This window comes from Leptidea sinapis, chromosome 35, assembly GCF_905404315.1.
Source record: "Leptidea sinapis chromosome 35, ilLepSina1.1, whole genome shotgun sequence".
Classification (NCBI taxonomy): domain Eukaryota; kingdom Metazoa; phylum Arthropoda; class Insecta; order Lepidoptera; family Pieridae; genus Leptidea; species Leptidea sinapis.
This window is the reverse complement of record NC_066299.1, coordinates 9,285,761-9,303,847: the sequence shown is the minus strand read 5'-3', so window position 1 is coordinate 9,303,847 and position 18,087 is coordinate 9,285,761. Positions and strand designations below refer to the sequence as shown.

At 36.8% G+C, this 18,087-nt stretch overlaps 1 protein-coding gene across 4 annotated transcripts in view; it reads left to right on the top strand.

The window, feature by feature from the left end:
- LOC126975193 (protein Son) overlaps positions 1-18,087 on the top strand; it is a 46,462-nt gene that overhangs the window by 2,201 nt on the left and 26,174 nt on the right. For all 4 annotated transcript variants that reach the window (XM_050822959.1, XM_050822960.1, XM_050822961.1 and 1 more), the window contains exons 2-8: positions 2,330-2,419; positions 4,042-4,263; positions 4,882-5,045; positions 5,255-5,430; positions 7,372-7,518; positions 9,279-9,340; positions 11,815-11,906. In XM_050822959.1, coding sequence (XP_050678916.1) covers positions 2,330-2,419; positions 4,042-4,263; positions 4,882-5,045; positions 5,255-5,430; positions 7,372-7,518; positions 9,279-9,340; positions 11,815-11,906 — 953 coding nt within the window. The remainder of the gene's footprint in view (positions 1-2,329; positions 2,420-4,041; positions 4,264-4,881; positions 5,046-5,254; positions 5,431-7,371; positions 7,519-9,278; positions 9,341-11,814; positions 11,907-18,087) is intronic.

Genomic DNA, 18,087 nt, shown 5'->3' with positions numbered 1-18,087 from the left:
AACAGTATAACAATATTAAATGACCGTAGTAAAAATAAAAAGCATCAATTTAAGAGATAATTTTTGATACATGGCTATGATATTGTAAGTGTGTTATAGTTATGATAGAGGCATTAAAATCACAAAATTAACATGTCGAGAACACATATGAGGTGTGCAATACCTAAATTCTAACTATTATATTATTATAAGGTAGATAAGTACTTGTACCTCGAATGACACAAAGTAAAATATTATGTTGACCATTTGATTTGGTTCTCAAAACCTAATACTGTCAGACTAAAGGGCAACTATGACTAGTTAGATCTACAGTGCTTACCTTGCTAGAAAACCAATGCATGCCCCCTGGGAAATAGGATTTATATTCATGTAATGTGGCATTGTGTGCCGGGTCATTTCCTTTCAAATTTGTGGGAACGGAACATTGGCTTTTATGGTTAATATATCATTGTATTTGTTGTATGTAATTACTAATTCCAAATTGCAATGGGGTCCCCATATTGCAGAATTGGTGAACAGGTTTAGTTCAGCAGCATATGGGGTTAAAAAAATTAGACAGTTAACTGACATAGATAATTAACTGACATGATAAATGATTTTCATAGTATTATGTCCTATGGCATATTGTTATGCGGCAGTGCGGCCAATATTAATATCATCTGTGTGCTGCAGGCTATTCGCGCTATTTCTAACCTAGGTCCTGAAGAATTATTAGGAACAATTTTATATTGAAATTATTGAGAAGTTATTGAGAAATAAACATTTTGACTGTTGCTACTCAATATATGTTATATATGTTCTTAAGCACATTTAGGTATTCGCTAGAAACTGTGTTAATGTTAACATGAGTAACAAACATAAACTTGTAATGCCTACTACTCGGTTAAGTCAAGTTAGTAAGTCTTTTATTGGGTGATGTATATGCTTAACAATATGATCCCAGAAAATGTACAAAACATATGTGTTACGAAATTTAAAAGAAATGTTAAAAAACGTTTTTATGGGAAAGGTTATTATTACATATACAATTTCCTTAATGATACCACAGACTGGGAATGAAGCAAACGATCTCAGGTTCTTTAATTATAAATGATTATTGTACTATATTACATTGTAATCCATATCTTTACAATAAAAAGCCTGCGTAGTTTCTTGTGCCCATTCTTCTCAGGTCTGAGGCAGTCTATTTTGAATGGGTGGTAGTTTTTTACGTTCAATAAGTGATTTGGAATCCTAAAAATATTTGAATTACATTTATGACAGTAATCACGACCATCATGTTCACGAAACATCCTTACACAAACAATGAATTCTAGCTCTAAATGTTGATGCATCTAATATATACGATAATTTATATTTAAGTACAGCATATTCTTTATTACTTTTTATGAAATTATATTATTCAATCACAGTTCATATATTGGATACAGCACCTTACAAACTAATTTGTTATGTATATTACAGCCATTGTAAAATACTCTATTTGATTGAGAAGAGTGCCCGTTGAGTTTGTTGTATGTTCTTCTCATAAGCTCAAATTGAGTAATTTCATAAGTGCTTGGTTAAAGCCGAAATGAATAAAGTATATTTGACTTTGTAATAATTAGTACTTAGTATTGTTTTTTAATTAGTAGGATGTTTGTTGATTTTCGAAACCCTTTTAATTATCGACCTCTATATGTTTTGTCTGTTAAGTGTTCTATTAAATTTTATAGTATACTAGCTGACACAGCAAACGTTGTATTACCATATAAAGTAATTAAAAATATAATCAATAATTATATATATTTTTGGGATATAAAAAATAAATGAACCGATACTCAGACCTTCCAATATATAGTACTGCAATTCTTATTGTATTCGATTGCCATCATGCAACTCTATAGCGGATTTGTGGATGGAACAGAAAAATATAAAAATCGAGATACAAAAATAGTTGTAGATCGTTAAAGGGCCAAAATTTGAAGTTGTATGTATTTTTCAAAGCTGAATCAGAATAAAATAAAAAAATTAAATAGGGGTGGATAACCCTTACCATTAAGGGGTATGAAAAGTAGATTTTGGCCCATTCTCAAACCTACCCGATATGCACACAAAATTTCATACAAATCGCTTCTGTCGTTTCAGAGAAGTTGGTAACTTAACTAAAGAAGTTTTAATTTTAAGCAGAAAGCTATGTTACTGTTAGTTTTCTTGATTATTCTGCTTTCTAATATTGTGATATTGATATCTTTATCATGTATGTATAGTATGTGTGGTGCAGGATAAAGCTGGCAGAATAAATGTATACTCTTCTTAAAGGGTCTTAACATATTTTATATCATTTTAGAATTGATGCGGAAGACGAGCGGAAAAAAAGTAAGAGTAAAGATAAAACACACAAATGTTCTCAAAGGGATCGCAGCAGATCAAGAAAAAGGTGATTTCTATACTTCAATACTGAATACTAACCCAGTGTTTTTAAGAATATTATAAGTGCTTATTTCTTGAGGAACTGCTGTTACCCAACACTCCCAATATTAGGGACTTGTGGGAAAATGTGTGCAATTAGTTCTGTGTCGATTGCGATTGATCAAGGAATATTGGATCTAACTGTGACATGCGATGAAAGGTGGATTCCTTATGGCAGACCCCAGGTCAAACGCCACAACAGTGTCCTAAAGCAAAGCTTACCAATAAAAAGGTAATGGTAACTGTGTGGTTGTCTCAGCATGGTGTTATTCACTATAGCTTTCCCGGATCTGGTCAAGCAATAACGGCAGATGTCCACTGTGCCGAACTCAGAACAATGATAGCAAAATTATCAGTGAATCAACCCCGACTTATCGATCTTCACCTTTATTGCTCCATGATAACGCGAGACCTCATACAGCACGAGAAACCATTTTAAGTATACAGGAACTGTAATTAAAAACCATTCGTTACCCTCCATATTCGCCAGACCTTGATCCAATGGACTACCATGTTTTTCGTGATTTGGTCCATTTTCTACGTGATAAAAAGTTTTATTCTCAGGAGGCAATACAAAATGCTTTCAAACAGTTTGTCGAATCTAGATCACCACAGTTCTATCGCAAAGGCATAAATGACCTTCCTATTAGATGGCAGCAACGTATAGACAATAATGTTAATTATTTTAGTTAAATAAATATTTTAAATAAAAAAAATATATTTTTGTACAGATCGGTAATGTCATACTTTAACCCTTAATATAATAATTATATCTAAGTATAGGATTAAAATTGGCTTGATCGTAGAGCAAAATATTTTTATCTACACCCATGCTTTAAATCCTCTATTAAAGATTCTGAAACAGTTAGTTTATTGCCAGCATTAAAACACCCAATGTTCTAATAACCATTACATCATCCAAACGAGTGTTGTAATGTTGCACCACTCCTATTTTTTTTTTCAATCCCTTCATGCTCAAAGAGTTTTAACAAACAGCCACATTCTTATTGCTCGATACGTGGTATCTGTATGAATTTCAAAAAAAGAACATTTTCGTTTACGCGCGTTCCACACTACGACTACTAAGGACGTCGTGGGCCGTAAAAAAGTAGGTTATTCGAATCCCCGCGATTTTTCTTCGATATTTTTATTTTTTTGTTTACAAAAACTGAGCGATTCATTTTAAACGCTGCAAAAGAACTGAAAGTGAATTTTAATTATTGCATTATACAAAATGTAAATTACTACTAAAATAAATAATTGTTTCATTAACACTTAGTTTATTTGTATATAATCAGTAATGGATGATATTAGGTTACTACTAGGACTGGCTGTTTTAATGTTAGCAGTAAGCTAACTGTTTCAGAATCTTTAAGAGGATTCATATTCTGGGTGTAGATAAAGTGTTATATGCAACTGTTGATAATAAGGTATTAAAACACTCATGTGATACTATTATCACACTCGGCTTCGCCTCGTGAGATAAATCCACATTCGTGTTTTAATACCCCTTATTACACAACAGTTGCATAAATAACTAGTACAATTATAAATGTTGGTGAATATAACAACACTGTTATTCTGTCGAAGGTCTCCCAGTAAGTCCAGGCGCTCCCGATCTCGGTCCACATCTCGCCGTCGTCGGCACCGCTCCCGGTCCCGCTCCAGCCACCGCAGACGACGCTCGCGGTCACGGCGCAGGTCCGACTCCAAGAAACGCAAGTCCAGGTCCGGCTCCAGGAGTCATCACAGGTCCACCTCGGACAGGCACAGGCAGAGGCTATCGCCCAGACATAGGGGGCGACGCTCAAGGTAATATGAGCTTATTATAATATGCTACGCTTTGTACAAGTACTTATTCAGACGGCATTTGAATTTAAACTAGTATTCATTATTGATATCATTGAAGTAGCTATTACTGTAAATAGCTGGCAGTTTAGTTAACATAGTCGCGGGATGATAATTGGTAAGCCTTCGCAATTTGTCGTTCTGTGACTGTAAAGGAAAAATTTAAAATAAATCATGAGTGGGTATGCTAACCGGCTAGACATATTACAAAACTGCGTTCATGAAAATTGACTGGAAAAAATTATAAACGATGTTAAAATGAATATTTAATAAACTTTAAAACATAATTTAAGTATTAAGCTAAATAAAACAAGAGTTGTTCTGTTAACAACACTGGCCTTCAAAACTAGCCTCACAGGTTTAACTATGTTCTGTCCTCGTTAAGATCGTTTAATTTAGATCCAATCTATTTTAAGTTAAGTCAGTTCCTTGACTATAGATCGGAAGCAAAATAAGGTCGCGATGACTTTTTTAGTGATGCGAATAATGGACACCGTCAGATGCCATGGAGTAAGTCCAGTCTTGACTTTGTCTATTTATTGAAAAAATATTGACTGGGAGAAAAAAATTTAATTTAATTAGATCTCCGACGGGTGTTAAACTGGCGGACAGTGAAAAGAAGCGATTACTGGAGGTGGCGAGGAGGAATGCCATCAACATGTTGAAGAACGGCGCCGTGCCCGCGGGAGCCGCGGTGCTGCCTCCTCACACGAGGAACCAAGTCATGGCCGCCATACAATCAGGAGGTATGCTGCTTCTTACTGTTAACAATCTATTCGAGTTACTTCACTAGTGCAAGTAGCCAGTTGTATGGTAAATAAGGTCCATAATCTGTGCCCACCTCACTACAGTCTGTAAGGCAGGTGTGATTATGAGATGATCTTGATGATGATGTTTTCGAATGGTCTTATATCTTAGATCCTTATAAACATAAGTAAATATGTTATATGTACAGGCAAGTCGGTAGATGAGCTGACTGATTTTTGCAAACACCTGTCAAAGAAGGAAGCCCTCGGGGAATTATCATCCGTGTCATCCAACGATGACAACATGAGTGAAAATGAAGATACATTGGCATTCCATCATCCATTCTTAGTTAAGGAGAAGGCACCTATAGTTATGAATATAAGAGTAAGTATGTTTTATGATACTTGAAACAAATAATCATATTTAGTTATAGGTATTTAACTGAATTTATGAATCTAGTGGTTTCGGGCCGTGGGTAAGTGCGTGAAACAAGTGTTTAAGGCAATTTCTTATTAATTTACTTTTCGTGTGTGTTTGATGCATTTTAATTTCTGACGATTATCTAATTAGTAATTAGTGCGGTTATATAAGTATAGTGTGTCATATTTTGAAATCTCGTTTTTCAATTAGTATTGCTTAGTGTACATATGATCGGTGGCGTCCCTCCCCTCGATCCCGGGGGAGGTTATGCTTCTGATCAAAACTCGCATAATATTCCATCCCCTACGGACATGGATTTGTCCCCTCCTTCCAGGAAAAGACAAACTGAAGTAGTTACTGAATTATCACAATTACCTAAGAAAAATTGAATTTCACAATGTAATCCTAATTTTTCAATTTCCCGCCCAAGCATCAGTATTCTCTGGCGAACCCATAGCTGTCTTGGAAGGTTTGATTTTGAGGCAACGAAACGGTGGACCTTTGCGCCAAAAATGGAACTAATACTAGAAGTATGGACCGCTACACGGTTTACCCCAATGATTTACTTCCTATCGCAAGACAGCCTTTTATCATCTTAAAAAACGGATTGGCAAAATACTAGTTATTTTAAAGGGAAATACTACGCTGATGTTCATTCGTTCGTTCGTCCTGCAATATCAAAGATAATAATATAAAGATAATAATAATATAAATATAAGGCTAGGTGTGCGTGTACCCCCGTCCATCTGGCTAAGCTGCATATTAGAGACAGCTCTCTTTGTGAGTGTGGACTTGACGAAGGAATTCCCATTCACATCTTTTTCAGTTACCCTCGACTGTCTTTTTCACTTTATGATCTCGTCCAAATCCTTACTCTCCTTTGATAATTTCCCTTTGTTTATATTCTGTTCAAAAAAAATATTTATTGAAGTAGGTTTTATTTTGCGGAAATCCATAATTATCCAAAGCTAAAGAAAACTTAAAACATTTGGATTCTATGTTCATTAATTAACCAAAATAATACAAAACTTTTGTTTGTCTATCCAACTAACTCTTTGTATAAGTTGTGCGTGTCTTTTTTGTTTAAGATACATGAACAGTGTTCTTTGCGGTCAATGATCTCAGCAGTAACAAATTTCCTAGATTCTGATCGTGACTTTGTTCATTCACGAAGCCCGCTTTATATGACTGAGTTTAATAATAATAATAAACGAATTGACCGTAATTTATATTATTTTTAAGATACAATTCGTTATCTAGGGATCATAAAGACTCGTGGCATATTTTTAAAATTGCTGCCCAGGAGCTTCAATTTCTCCAGCTACACTCGACTCGCAATATATAACTAACTAGCAAGGCCGTTTAGTTTGTTTAGAAGATCGCCAGGCGGCTGGTTCCCAGTATTGACAGTGAGCAGAGCTCAGAGCTCGCTCGACGGTACAATGTATACCTCGCGGTGATTACCTAAACAGTTGACTTAGAAAAATTGTACAATTGTTATAGTGCCACTTACCTCTTACTGAGAACTGTGAGATGAAACCAGAAGAAGAAAATATAGAGTGTAATGTGCCAAAGGATCCGTGTTATATGTTATGTTATGATGACAGTAATGGAGCAATGGAACCGTTTCTTTGTGCTGCAAAACCAAAGCTATTTACAATATTTTTAACATTGGTCTTTTTGCAATCTCATATCGAAATTTGTAGTTTTTAAGTTATTCTTTCAGTCTCTTAACAAAATAATCGTGAGACACTTAAAACAACTAAATGAAAGTCTTCCTCAAGTTGTTATAATGACAAGCTGTACTGGTTTTTGGTATATACTTGCAAATCTTCTACTGCGACAAATATTATCGGTTATTTCATTATAAAATATTTTGAATGTATTTTATTGTCATATTTTCAGGGTGGTGTTCCATTAGCGGTCAAACCAAGCCCGATCTTCATAGCTAACAAGGAAGAACTTACAAAACAGTTTCCTGTGTCTTCGGGGACACAGCATAGAGAAAAGGCCTCCGACTGGGTCCCTGTGTCGCCCAAAAATGATGACATGGTAAGTGTTGTTAGTTGTAGTTCACTGGTAGTAGTAGTTCAACAACACGGACAAGTAACTCTGTAGGATGTATATTAAAAAATATAATACAAAAAAAAATACTAAATGATTTATTGCAATACGCTTTAAGAACTGTCAATAAACTTGAGAGATCGAGGTCTCTAGCCACGGCCGCTATAGTTCCTGCCCCACACGCCAATGTGGGGAACAAGTGTGCGGATTTACTTCAACTGCAAGCTAAATTGACGCTATTATGTAATTCCACTAACAAATTCACATAGAGTTACGAAGAATAAGACAGTTATATTCCCCAATTATAACAATAATATGTCATTCTTAGGTACTAGGGGTCTTTTAATAAAGATGTCAAATTAAAAATACATATTATTAAAATTATTTAGTACAATGTATTAAAGATATTCCTATTTGTAATGTGCACGAGAAATAATTATCTATCTATATTTATTAATCTGAAAACCTGACTTGGAACATTATTTTAAAATCGAATCGAGCAGTGATAGCAAAACTATCAGTGAAACAACCCCGACTCATGAATCGATCTTCACCATTATTGCTCCACGATAAAGCGAGACCTCATACAGCACGAGAAACCGTTTTAACTATACAGGAACTGTAATTAGAAACCTTTCATCACCCTCCATATTCGCCAGACCTTGATCCAATGCACTACCATGTTTTCCGTGATTTGGTCAATTTTTACGTGATAAAAGTTTTATTCTCAGGAGGCAGTACAAAATGCATTCACACAGTTTGTCAAATCTAGATGTCGATGTATGACCTTCCTATTATATGGTATCAATGTATAGACCATACTAGTAATTATTTTGATGAAATAAACCCTATTCCCTGTTACTGGCGAATTCATTATTGGCCATCTTCTTGTGGAGTGTCTGAGACTCATGAAAACCGGCTCGAATCCCGGTAGGTGCATTTATATGACGAATATGGATGTTTGTTTCTTTTTATTTATTGCACCCCATACATAGTACCTACAGGCAATGCCTAGTTTGGGCTAGATAATTTGTGTAAATTATTTTTATATCTAATAAATAAGTCGTTATTTTATGGGGAATCGCATACGACTGTTTAACAAAGTTCCATATATAATCAGACATTTATCAAGTTACTAGGTGACCCAGTTGTATTGCCATATAAAGTAATAAGAAAAAAATCAGGAATTAAAATTTTTGGGGAATAAAAATAGATGACGACCGATTCTCAGACCTATCAAATATTAAATCGTACATTAAATCTACCAACTATAGGTAGCTAAAATTAAGCTTGTTTGTACCTCCTGAGAAAGTTGGAAAGATATAAAGATTCTAATTAGTAATTCATTTTAAACTATTCTTTCAATTTGATTTCTGAACAACGCGAGACACATCAAAGGAAAAAAAAATTGTTGTTTTTATTTAATTACGAGAATTTTCATGTTTATTGACCTTTTAAACCTTCTCTAGACTTCCACAAATAATTCAAGATCAAAATTAACCAAATCGGTCCAGCCGTTCTCGAGTTTTAGCGAGACTAACGAACAGCAATTCATTTTTATATACATATATAGATTACTAAGGCTTAAGGTCAATTGGATAACAGATCTCACGATAAGATGATCTTACAAAATAGTGTAGAAGAGGTGATATTTCCACATAAATGCAGATATATCTATACACGATCCAGTACACGATATTAATGAACCATAAATTAATATATTAAAGTCAGATATTATATGTTTTCAGCAAGTTGCAAACTTAGATTCAACACACCAGCCAACAGAACAGAAAGTGGTCGAACCTTTAAAGTAAGTTGTATTTTTATAATGCTTTAAAATAGTGTGATTGAACAGTGATCATGTACATCATTTAGTATTACTTGTCATTCAGTATTATGTGTAGGACCTTCGTGTGGTCACATGTCGTCCACCTCGTGCTGCGGTGGACTGACGCGCCCTCTAGTGCTCGTTCTACGTCTTTATTGAAGGTTCTGTCAGGCCTGTCTCGAAATCAACGTGGCTATCCAGTGAGGAGTCACGAGTCCTTACTTAGACACCTATTTCGCCGGTCCGAACGATCTTTTAAAGATAGAGAAAGAAATAAAGCAAAGCATATTAAGGTTATTGCGATCCAAATTTAAATTTTAAAGACTTCGAAACTCACATTTAAAGTGATTATTGTTATTGTGAAATTACCATTCATGATAGCTACATATTTATTAACTGCCTTGAAAAAAGGAGGAAGAGGTTCTCAATTCGTCGGTACTTTTTTTTTATGTTTATTACCTCGAAACTTTAGACTGGGTGAACCGATTTTGATAATTCTTTTTTTAATTTGAAAGCTGGTGCTTCCCGTGTGGTCCCATTGTAATTTGGTCAAGATCTGACAATGGCATCCATGAGAAAACCATAAAAGTCTTAAATTTGCTATACATACGTATAGCAAAGTGGATGATAAATTTACGAATAACTCAATATCGCGCCAACCGATTTCGATGATTCTTTTTATATTCGAAAGGATATACTTAAAGATAGTTTGGTGAGAGTTTGGTTAGGTTCTCACAACGGAATCCATGACAAAGTAACGGAACTCTTCAATTCTTAGGAGCAAATTAACGATACTCGGCCGATTTTTTTTATGGTATCCGGATATTGCTACATTGAAAAATTTAGTACATTTATACATATTTAGCCAAATTGTTAGTTAGTTTAGTACTTCAAATTTCTAAATATCATAAAATAAAATAATTTTAACAAAAAAACAACCGACTTCAAAAACACAATTTCAAAACAGTAGATATAATATGCACTAAAAAGTATAACAAATAATTTCGTATTTTTATACAATCTAATTAATTAATCTAATTCTAGTTACGATTATTGTCATTTTTGGAATCGGTGTCCTTCCGCCGCGAATCGCTCTCGCCTCCTCTCAACTCAAGCACATCTCACCTATAACTATGTATGTAGTTACAAACCTATCTTGGATGACACCGACTCCAAAAATTACAATAATTGTAACTAGTATTAGATTTGTATAAAATACGCAACTATTTTTATACTTTTTAGTGCATATTATATCTTATGTTTTGAAATAGTGTTTTTGAAGTCGGTTTTTTTTTGTTATTTTTTTTTAGTTGACTTTGCGGAGTGACACTTCTGTACTTGTAGGTACTGTTACATATTCTTTGGTTCTGTCTTATCTGCGTATCTTTTCACGCAGCGTATTTAGAACTTATGACATTGGCTAACACTCTATACTATTGTGCTCGGGTCCATTAAAAAGCCATAAGGGATGTTGAAAATTTACCCCCTTATTCATAATGGTCCGGTAACCTTAAACAGCCGCTTAGGAGTGTTTTTTCTCATTCTGACTTAGGTTAATCGAAGAAGACAGAGTGAGAATTAGCAATGCTTTAAGTTAGCAGAGTATTATGAATAAGGGAGTTATAATATAATATACATACTGGATATATACATAAGTGGCAGGATTGTGACAAATTATACAAAAGCTGAGTATTAAACATGCTTTGTATATTATAAATAAAAATGCAGTTGAAATACAAAATTGTATTTTACACTCGCGTGGGGACATTATGTTATTTGGTAGGTGTGTATGTGTGTAGGTACGCTTACATAACGAACTTGGGGCAGTACGTTTTTACATTAACATATTTCCACTGCTGCCTTTAATAAAACAAAGCATGTTTGAATCACAACAATATAAATAACTAAAACATGTCCTATCTCCCGTCTTAAACAAGCTCAACATACTAGTGCGGCCGCTCGATCATGTAATTCGACCTTAATGAACAAGAAAAGTGCTACATACTACATTGTATAATAAGGAATCGAATTGGAGAATCGAATAGGAAGCGAATTGAACAACTAAAGAGAGAATGACTTATCAAATATACATTGTAGTAATATAACTTTACCAATAGTAACTATGAACTTTTTCATCGATCAATCGGGGGTTCATTATAAAACCCAACCAGTCGGCAGCTACATTTATTTTTATGTTAGAAAAATTCACCTTAATTTGTAAAACAACGGTGTTTGTACGTTCTGAAGGGGCTCAATGTTGGTCTTGTTTTAAAGGCAAAGGTGTCGAGTAAATAACTGTTTTTTTGTGATTGTGATTGTGAGATATATCCTTGAACTCTTACACACAATCTATTTAAGTGTGTGATTTATTAAATCTTAAAAACTATTAATTTGTACAACATGTAAAGTGATACATTTTATTTTCAATGAAATTAACTTTTGTAATTCACGAACAGGAATTCGGGTCCCCTTGCATTGCCCCCACCTCCGGCACCTTCGGCACCTGCAGCACCACCGGCCTATCTGAAAAGCTTTACAACCGGATGCCGTAAGTATATAGCTCACCACACACTGACGTGACGACAGAGATATGCAACACTCTGTCACAGTAGTAATATGTACCAGCATGGAAACTCAGCCTTGATGGTAAAATACTTCCATACACGTTACTTCACTGCATTGAAGCAATTGGGTTGTCATGTAATTTTTTTTAACCGACATTAAAAAAGGAGGAGGTTATCAATTCTACTGTATTTTTGAAACGAAGTTCCTTATGGGGCGTTGTGGAGGGGTACCCTTGCCGGAAAAATACGCCCGTATCATAAAAAAGCGTAAGTTTTTTTATGCACAGTCTATGTGTGATGGCTATACAGTGTCAAACGGCCATTCCCAATATACTATCTGCGGATAGAGATAAATTACTACCTTATACTGTCAGTAATTAGCTGTCAATAATCTGTTGCTGTCCCAATATACCCGATAAGTTATTCTTATCGCCTTATATTGGGACGCGTCAATTGCAATTTCCATACAAACTTCTATCGCTGGTAAGTTTTACGTCGTGCCATTGACAGACAGCGTGTACGGATAAGGTGAGTAACCCTCGATAAGTTTATTGGGACAGAAAAGTCAGCGATAGTTACGATTTTTATCTCAAGTAATAGATAGTCTGAGTATTGCCGTACTGCCGTAAATGTATATAGTCTATTTAGATGATGTAATATTTTTAAACAATATTTTATTTAATGTTTTCTTGGAAATAATATTTTCGTTGAATTGACGGGAAACTTTGAAATATTTGTTTTTAAACTTTTTTCGTTGAAGTTTCACTTCTACCACAGTCCCACGAACATGTCTAGACGGGGCAATTATCGTTTTCGTGAGTGTCAATTAAGGCGCTATATTCTTAAAACTAAAATTTTTGAAAATCTACTTAAAATTCTTCTACAAACACTACGGTTCCCTTATTTTGACATGTTTATCTTGATTTCTTAATCTGAGTTATGGCAGTTTACGAAAATACGATTACGAAAATAAATCTCGATGTATTAATTTTTTTTAAATAACCTATTTTATTTGAATTATTTTATGTTATCATAAAGCTATGATAACTATCAACACAAAACTTATTTTTTCGATAGTTTATTAGTATATTTAAATTATGTACGTGGGTCTTATCAATATGCTTTTTGAATTATTTTATATAATTTTTTTTCAAAATAATCCAAACGCGACATCAAGGTCAAGGACGGTACTGTGTTCGTTTCTCAGGCTGAGGGCCCACATTGCGTAAGATTTTAGCAAACAATTACAAATGGGGTCTCTACTAACTACTAAAATCAAGAATAAGAATAAAGTAAGGTCTTTAGCTACTAAAGAAACTGACAGAATTATCAAAAAATATTATGCTCCGAAATTAATAACCTACAAAAAAGCATTAAAGTATCAATGAGAAATTTTAATGATAAAATTTGGAATAACAAACTTAAAAAAATTGATAATCCAAGTGACCTATGGCGCGTAGTGATATCGTGAAGTGCAAAACCTACGATTATTCCACCTTTAAGATGCCGTAAAAATAGGTTTACCTCCAATGTTTTAGAACAATGCTTGCCGTAGTACTTGCCGATGCCATTTACGATAATATGAAACTCACAAATAGCTGTGTAAACTCTCCTACTACTGAGGTAATTGTTGAAGAAGCTTATACTTCTCTTTATATACCAAACTGTAGTTCTCCGTTGAGGCCCATTATCCCAAAAGAAATAGCTAAAGCCGTTAAAAAATTTAAAAATCGTAGAGCTCCAGGTATTGATGGCCTAAATAATCAATTACTGAAAAGCCTACCGCAGAAAGTACTTTTAACAAAAATTCTTAATGACTGTCTTCGTATCAGTTATTTTCCTTCAATGTGGAAAATAATCATTCATAAACTTATTTCACACGATGTTCCATTGTTCTTTTGCAGTCCACATAGGTGATGTCATATCGAGCCCACAACCTGTACCAGCCGGTGTACCACAGGGTTCGATCTTAGGGCCCTATTTATTCGTGATGTACCTAAATGACATCAAAGAGCAACCACATACCCACCTCGCTGGATTTGCAGACGATACCGCCTGTTTTACGTCTTCTGATAACATTGATATTATACTATCACGCCTTCAGTGGTAACTGGAACTACTTATCAGTTATTTCACCAAGTGGAAGTTAAAAATAAATACTCTTAAAACGGAAGCAATTATGTTTACTCGTAAACGCTCATCTCCGATTCGTACACTAAGAATAGACGGTCAACTTATCCCATGGAGTACTACGGTAAAGTACCTGGGTCTAATACTAGACAATGAGCTAAACTGGACACAAAATACAAATGCTCTTCATGTAAAAGGTATTAAAAAAATTAACGCTCTCAGTCCTGTGCTGAACCGAAAATCGAATTTAAGTTCCAACACTAAAATGCGTATATATTCTAGTCTTGTCGGGCCATGCATTACATATGCTCCGTGTGGTGCAGCACTTGCAACACTAATTACGATAAAATTCAATCAATACAGAATAAAGCCATTAAAATTTCATATAATACTGTGTTTCGAACTAACCTGAAAAAAATACTATTTAAATAAAAAAATCCATTAATCAAATACTTCATATTTAGGATTTTTTTCATATGAGAGGGGGCAAACGGGCAAGAGGCTCACGGGATGGGGAGAGGTGAGGCAACGACAAACTTGTGTCATCTTGGGGTTGAATTGGACTAAATTTTGTCGGCCCCATTCCGAGACTTTGCAAAGCATAGTCTCGATTTCAGACACAAAATTGTTCCGGTTCTCGTCGACGCTATCCCGGGACATGTTGGCACGGCCGGTGTAGGAAGCATACCCTGTGCTGTCATCCGCATAGCAATGAATATTGCTGATTTGCAGCATATCATTGATATGCAGAAGAAACAGCGCAGGGGATAGCACGCAGCCTTGCGGGACACCAGCGTTTATGGGTTTTAGGTCGGAGCATGCACCGTTGATAACAACCTTGATGCTCCGATCAGCCAAAAAGCTAGTGACCCATTTGCACAACTTCTCGGGAAGCCCATAGGATGGCAGTTTCGCTATAAGCGCTTTATGCCACACTCGATCGAAGGCCTTCGCTATGTCCAAACTCATCGCCAACGCCTCTCCCTTCGACTCAACTGCTTGCGCCCATTTATGGGTGAGGTATGCAAGACATCAACACCATCTGAGCGACCCCGACAGAAACCGTACTGGCAGTCTCTGATCAGCTGGTGCCCCTCGAGGTATCCCAAGAGCTGGCGGTTGATGATCGACTCCATTACTTTGGAGAAAATGGAGGTAATGGCAATGGGGCGGTAGTTGGACGGATCTGAGCGTACACCTTTCTTAGGGATCGGGTGCACTAAAGCCGCCTTCCATAATTTCGGGACTACGCCTAATGAGTAGGAGAGCCGGAAAAGACGGGTAAGGACCGGCGCCAGTTCCGGAGCACATGTCTGCAGCACTATCTGGGGAACGCCATCGGGCCCGCTTGATTTGTGAATGTCCAAGGTAGGAAGCGCCTTAGCACGGCGCCATGCCGGATTTTTACCTCCGGCATGTATGACTCGCACCGCGGAATATGCGGTGGTGGTGCACCTTGGTCATCCAGAGTCGAGTTGGACGCGAAGAGGGAGCCCAGGAGATCAGCTGTCTCTTTCGCGTCATGGGCCAGCGAGTCATCATCCCTGTGAAGTGGCGAAATGGCTGGCTGGCAGAAGTTTCCTTGGACAGCCTTGGCGAGCGACCAGAACGCACGAGTTCCCGAGGGAAGGCGTGCAAGTCTCTCGCCAATTCCGCCAATATGTTTCGACTTTGCGTCAGCAATAACTCTTTTGAAGGACCTGGAGGCATGATTGAAGTGTTTTTTAAGTTCGCTGGAATTCACATCCTAGATACCACCGCATTGACCCAAGCCTGATAGCACTCCTGCTTTCGGCGAGAGGCCATTTTGCAGGAGCGGTCAAACCATGGTTGGGACCTGCCACCGATAGGCACAGAGGAGGATGGAATGAAGAGTTCCATACCTTGCAGTACCACCTGCAACAGCGTCAGCAGCGGCATCTCCCGGCGAAAAACAGATCTGCCTCCACGGGTAGGATGCAAAAAAGCACCGCATCTCGTCCCACTCTGCTGACTTATAGTGCCAGACGCGGCGACAGCCTATGAAGCGGGGCCGTGTTAGGCGCGTGATCGTCATGGTGCTCCGGATCAGGCAGTGGTCCGACGATCCCAGAGGAGGATCAACGGAAACTTGGTAGCCGTCCGGATGTGAGGTCAACAGAAGGTCCAACAGTGAAGATGTATGATCTTGCACATCTGGGATTCGCGTTGGCGCAATAACCAGTTGCGTCAGACCATGTGCTAAGGCGAAGTCGTGAACAGATCTCCCTGCATGATCGGTGGTACGTGAGCCTAGCCATTCGGCGTGGTGGGCGTTAAAATCGCCAAGAAACACGATCTCTGCAGTGGGGATCTGCTCAAACACGGAATGTAGCCATTTGGATGTGTTCGAGGAGCCGGTCAGTCTCTGCGTTACCACTATGGGACCTATACAGGCATGCGTAGGTTCGCGGATGGTCATCGCAGTCTACACGCAGCCAGATGATGGATAGGTCCTGTCCTTCAAGAAAACTCAGGCGTCGAGAACAGACATCCTCCCTGACGTAAACGCATACGCCAGCCCGTGGTATAAAAGAGTGTTCCAAATTATACCCCGGGTATGAAAGGTAAGATGAATCAGCCAGGGAGGATATCTGTGTCTCGGTTAAAAAGAGCAGGGCCGGCTTCGCCGTCTCCAGGTGAAAGTGGACGGCATTTAAATTTGAGCGAAGCCCCCTGATGTTGCAAAAGTCCACAGCGAGTGTTTGAGCCTCCTGCTCTGTTTGCCCCGAGTCAGCGCAGATTTGACCCCTCCAGAATACGCGGGGCAGCCTGGGCAACCACTATCAGGTACAGGCCCTAATTGTAGACGCCCAGGGACGGATTCTCCAGGGCTGCATAGTCCGTGCGCGTCGTTGCGTCGTAAACAGTGCTAAGTGAAGCTCCGTGTTTGATTCAAATTTAAAATAGTTATAATCCAATATCAGAACCAAAAAACTGTATATATATGATCATTACAACTCAATTAACTGTACAATAAGTTATTTTAACAAATAGTAAATATTTTGGTTAGTTTTATGCAAACAATTATGTGAGTGCGGGTCGCAGTAAATTGACCATAGTTGGGTGCATCAATTATTCCGTTTATTTCAATAAATACCTATATTTAATAGTCGAGTGAAGATTAATATCTGACGCTGTGGACGTGAATATATTCAAAGACAAGTAACTAAAATAAGAGATCAAATATTATTTTTAACTAAACAAAAGTACCTACTGTTGGTTGCAAAAATTCAAGTGTCCTTCATTTGACTCAGCTAAATGATACATTTTATGCAGCGTGATAGATTTTATGCAATACCGAACGACGTTTTCAAATTTTATGTCACGATCCTCGTGGCGTTGCACAGGAGTGATTGCAGTGGAACCGAGATCGATTCCCATCCGCAAATGTATTTTATATATTTTTAATTTTTATTTGTGTTATTGTTACAATTAATTTTGAATCATATAATTATAAATGTTTGCTGGTTGAAAGTGTACGAAACTGTCGTCTGTTCTGCTGACTTCAAAAGTATAGGCAACGAATATAACTACGCGAAACGGTCTATGCGCGCGCACTCATCAAACAAAAGTTAACTTTACACATACATACTTAATTATAATTTATGTGCAATACTCCTTTAGGTGACGTGACGATATTAATACTGTATTCTATTAATTTACATTGCTGTATTACTCTTACATAAGCACTAAATAACTACTATAATTATTTTAGAGTGTACTAAGTGCGTTTACTACAGATAAAAATGAAGAGAACAGGGCGTGATGGAAAATCTCTTGTAACATGTTTTACATGTAAATCTAGTGTGGAGTCACAAGACACTCTTCTCTGTGTCTTATGTAACAAAAGATATGAATTTGATTGTGCGGGATCCTCTGAAAAACTGCATCGGTTAATGTCTAATGATAAAAAAAGGTCCTGCATGTGTAAACATTGCATACATAAACAACTCGTCAATAATCTAGCAGCTACCTCCGATTCTGACAATCTGAATATAACCCTAAGAAAAAAGC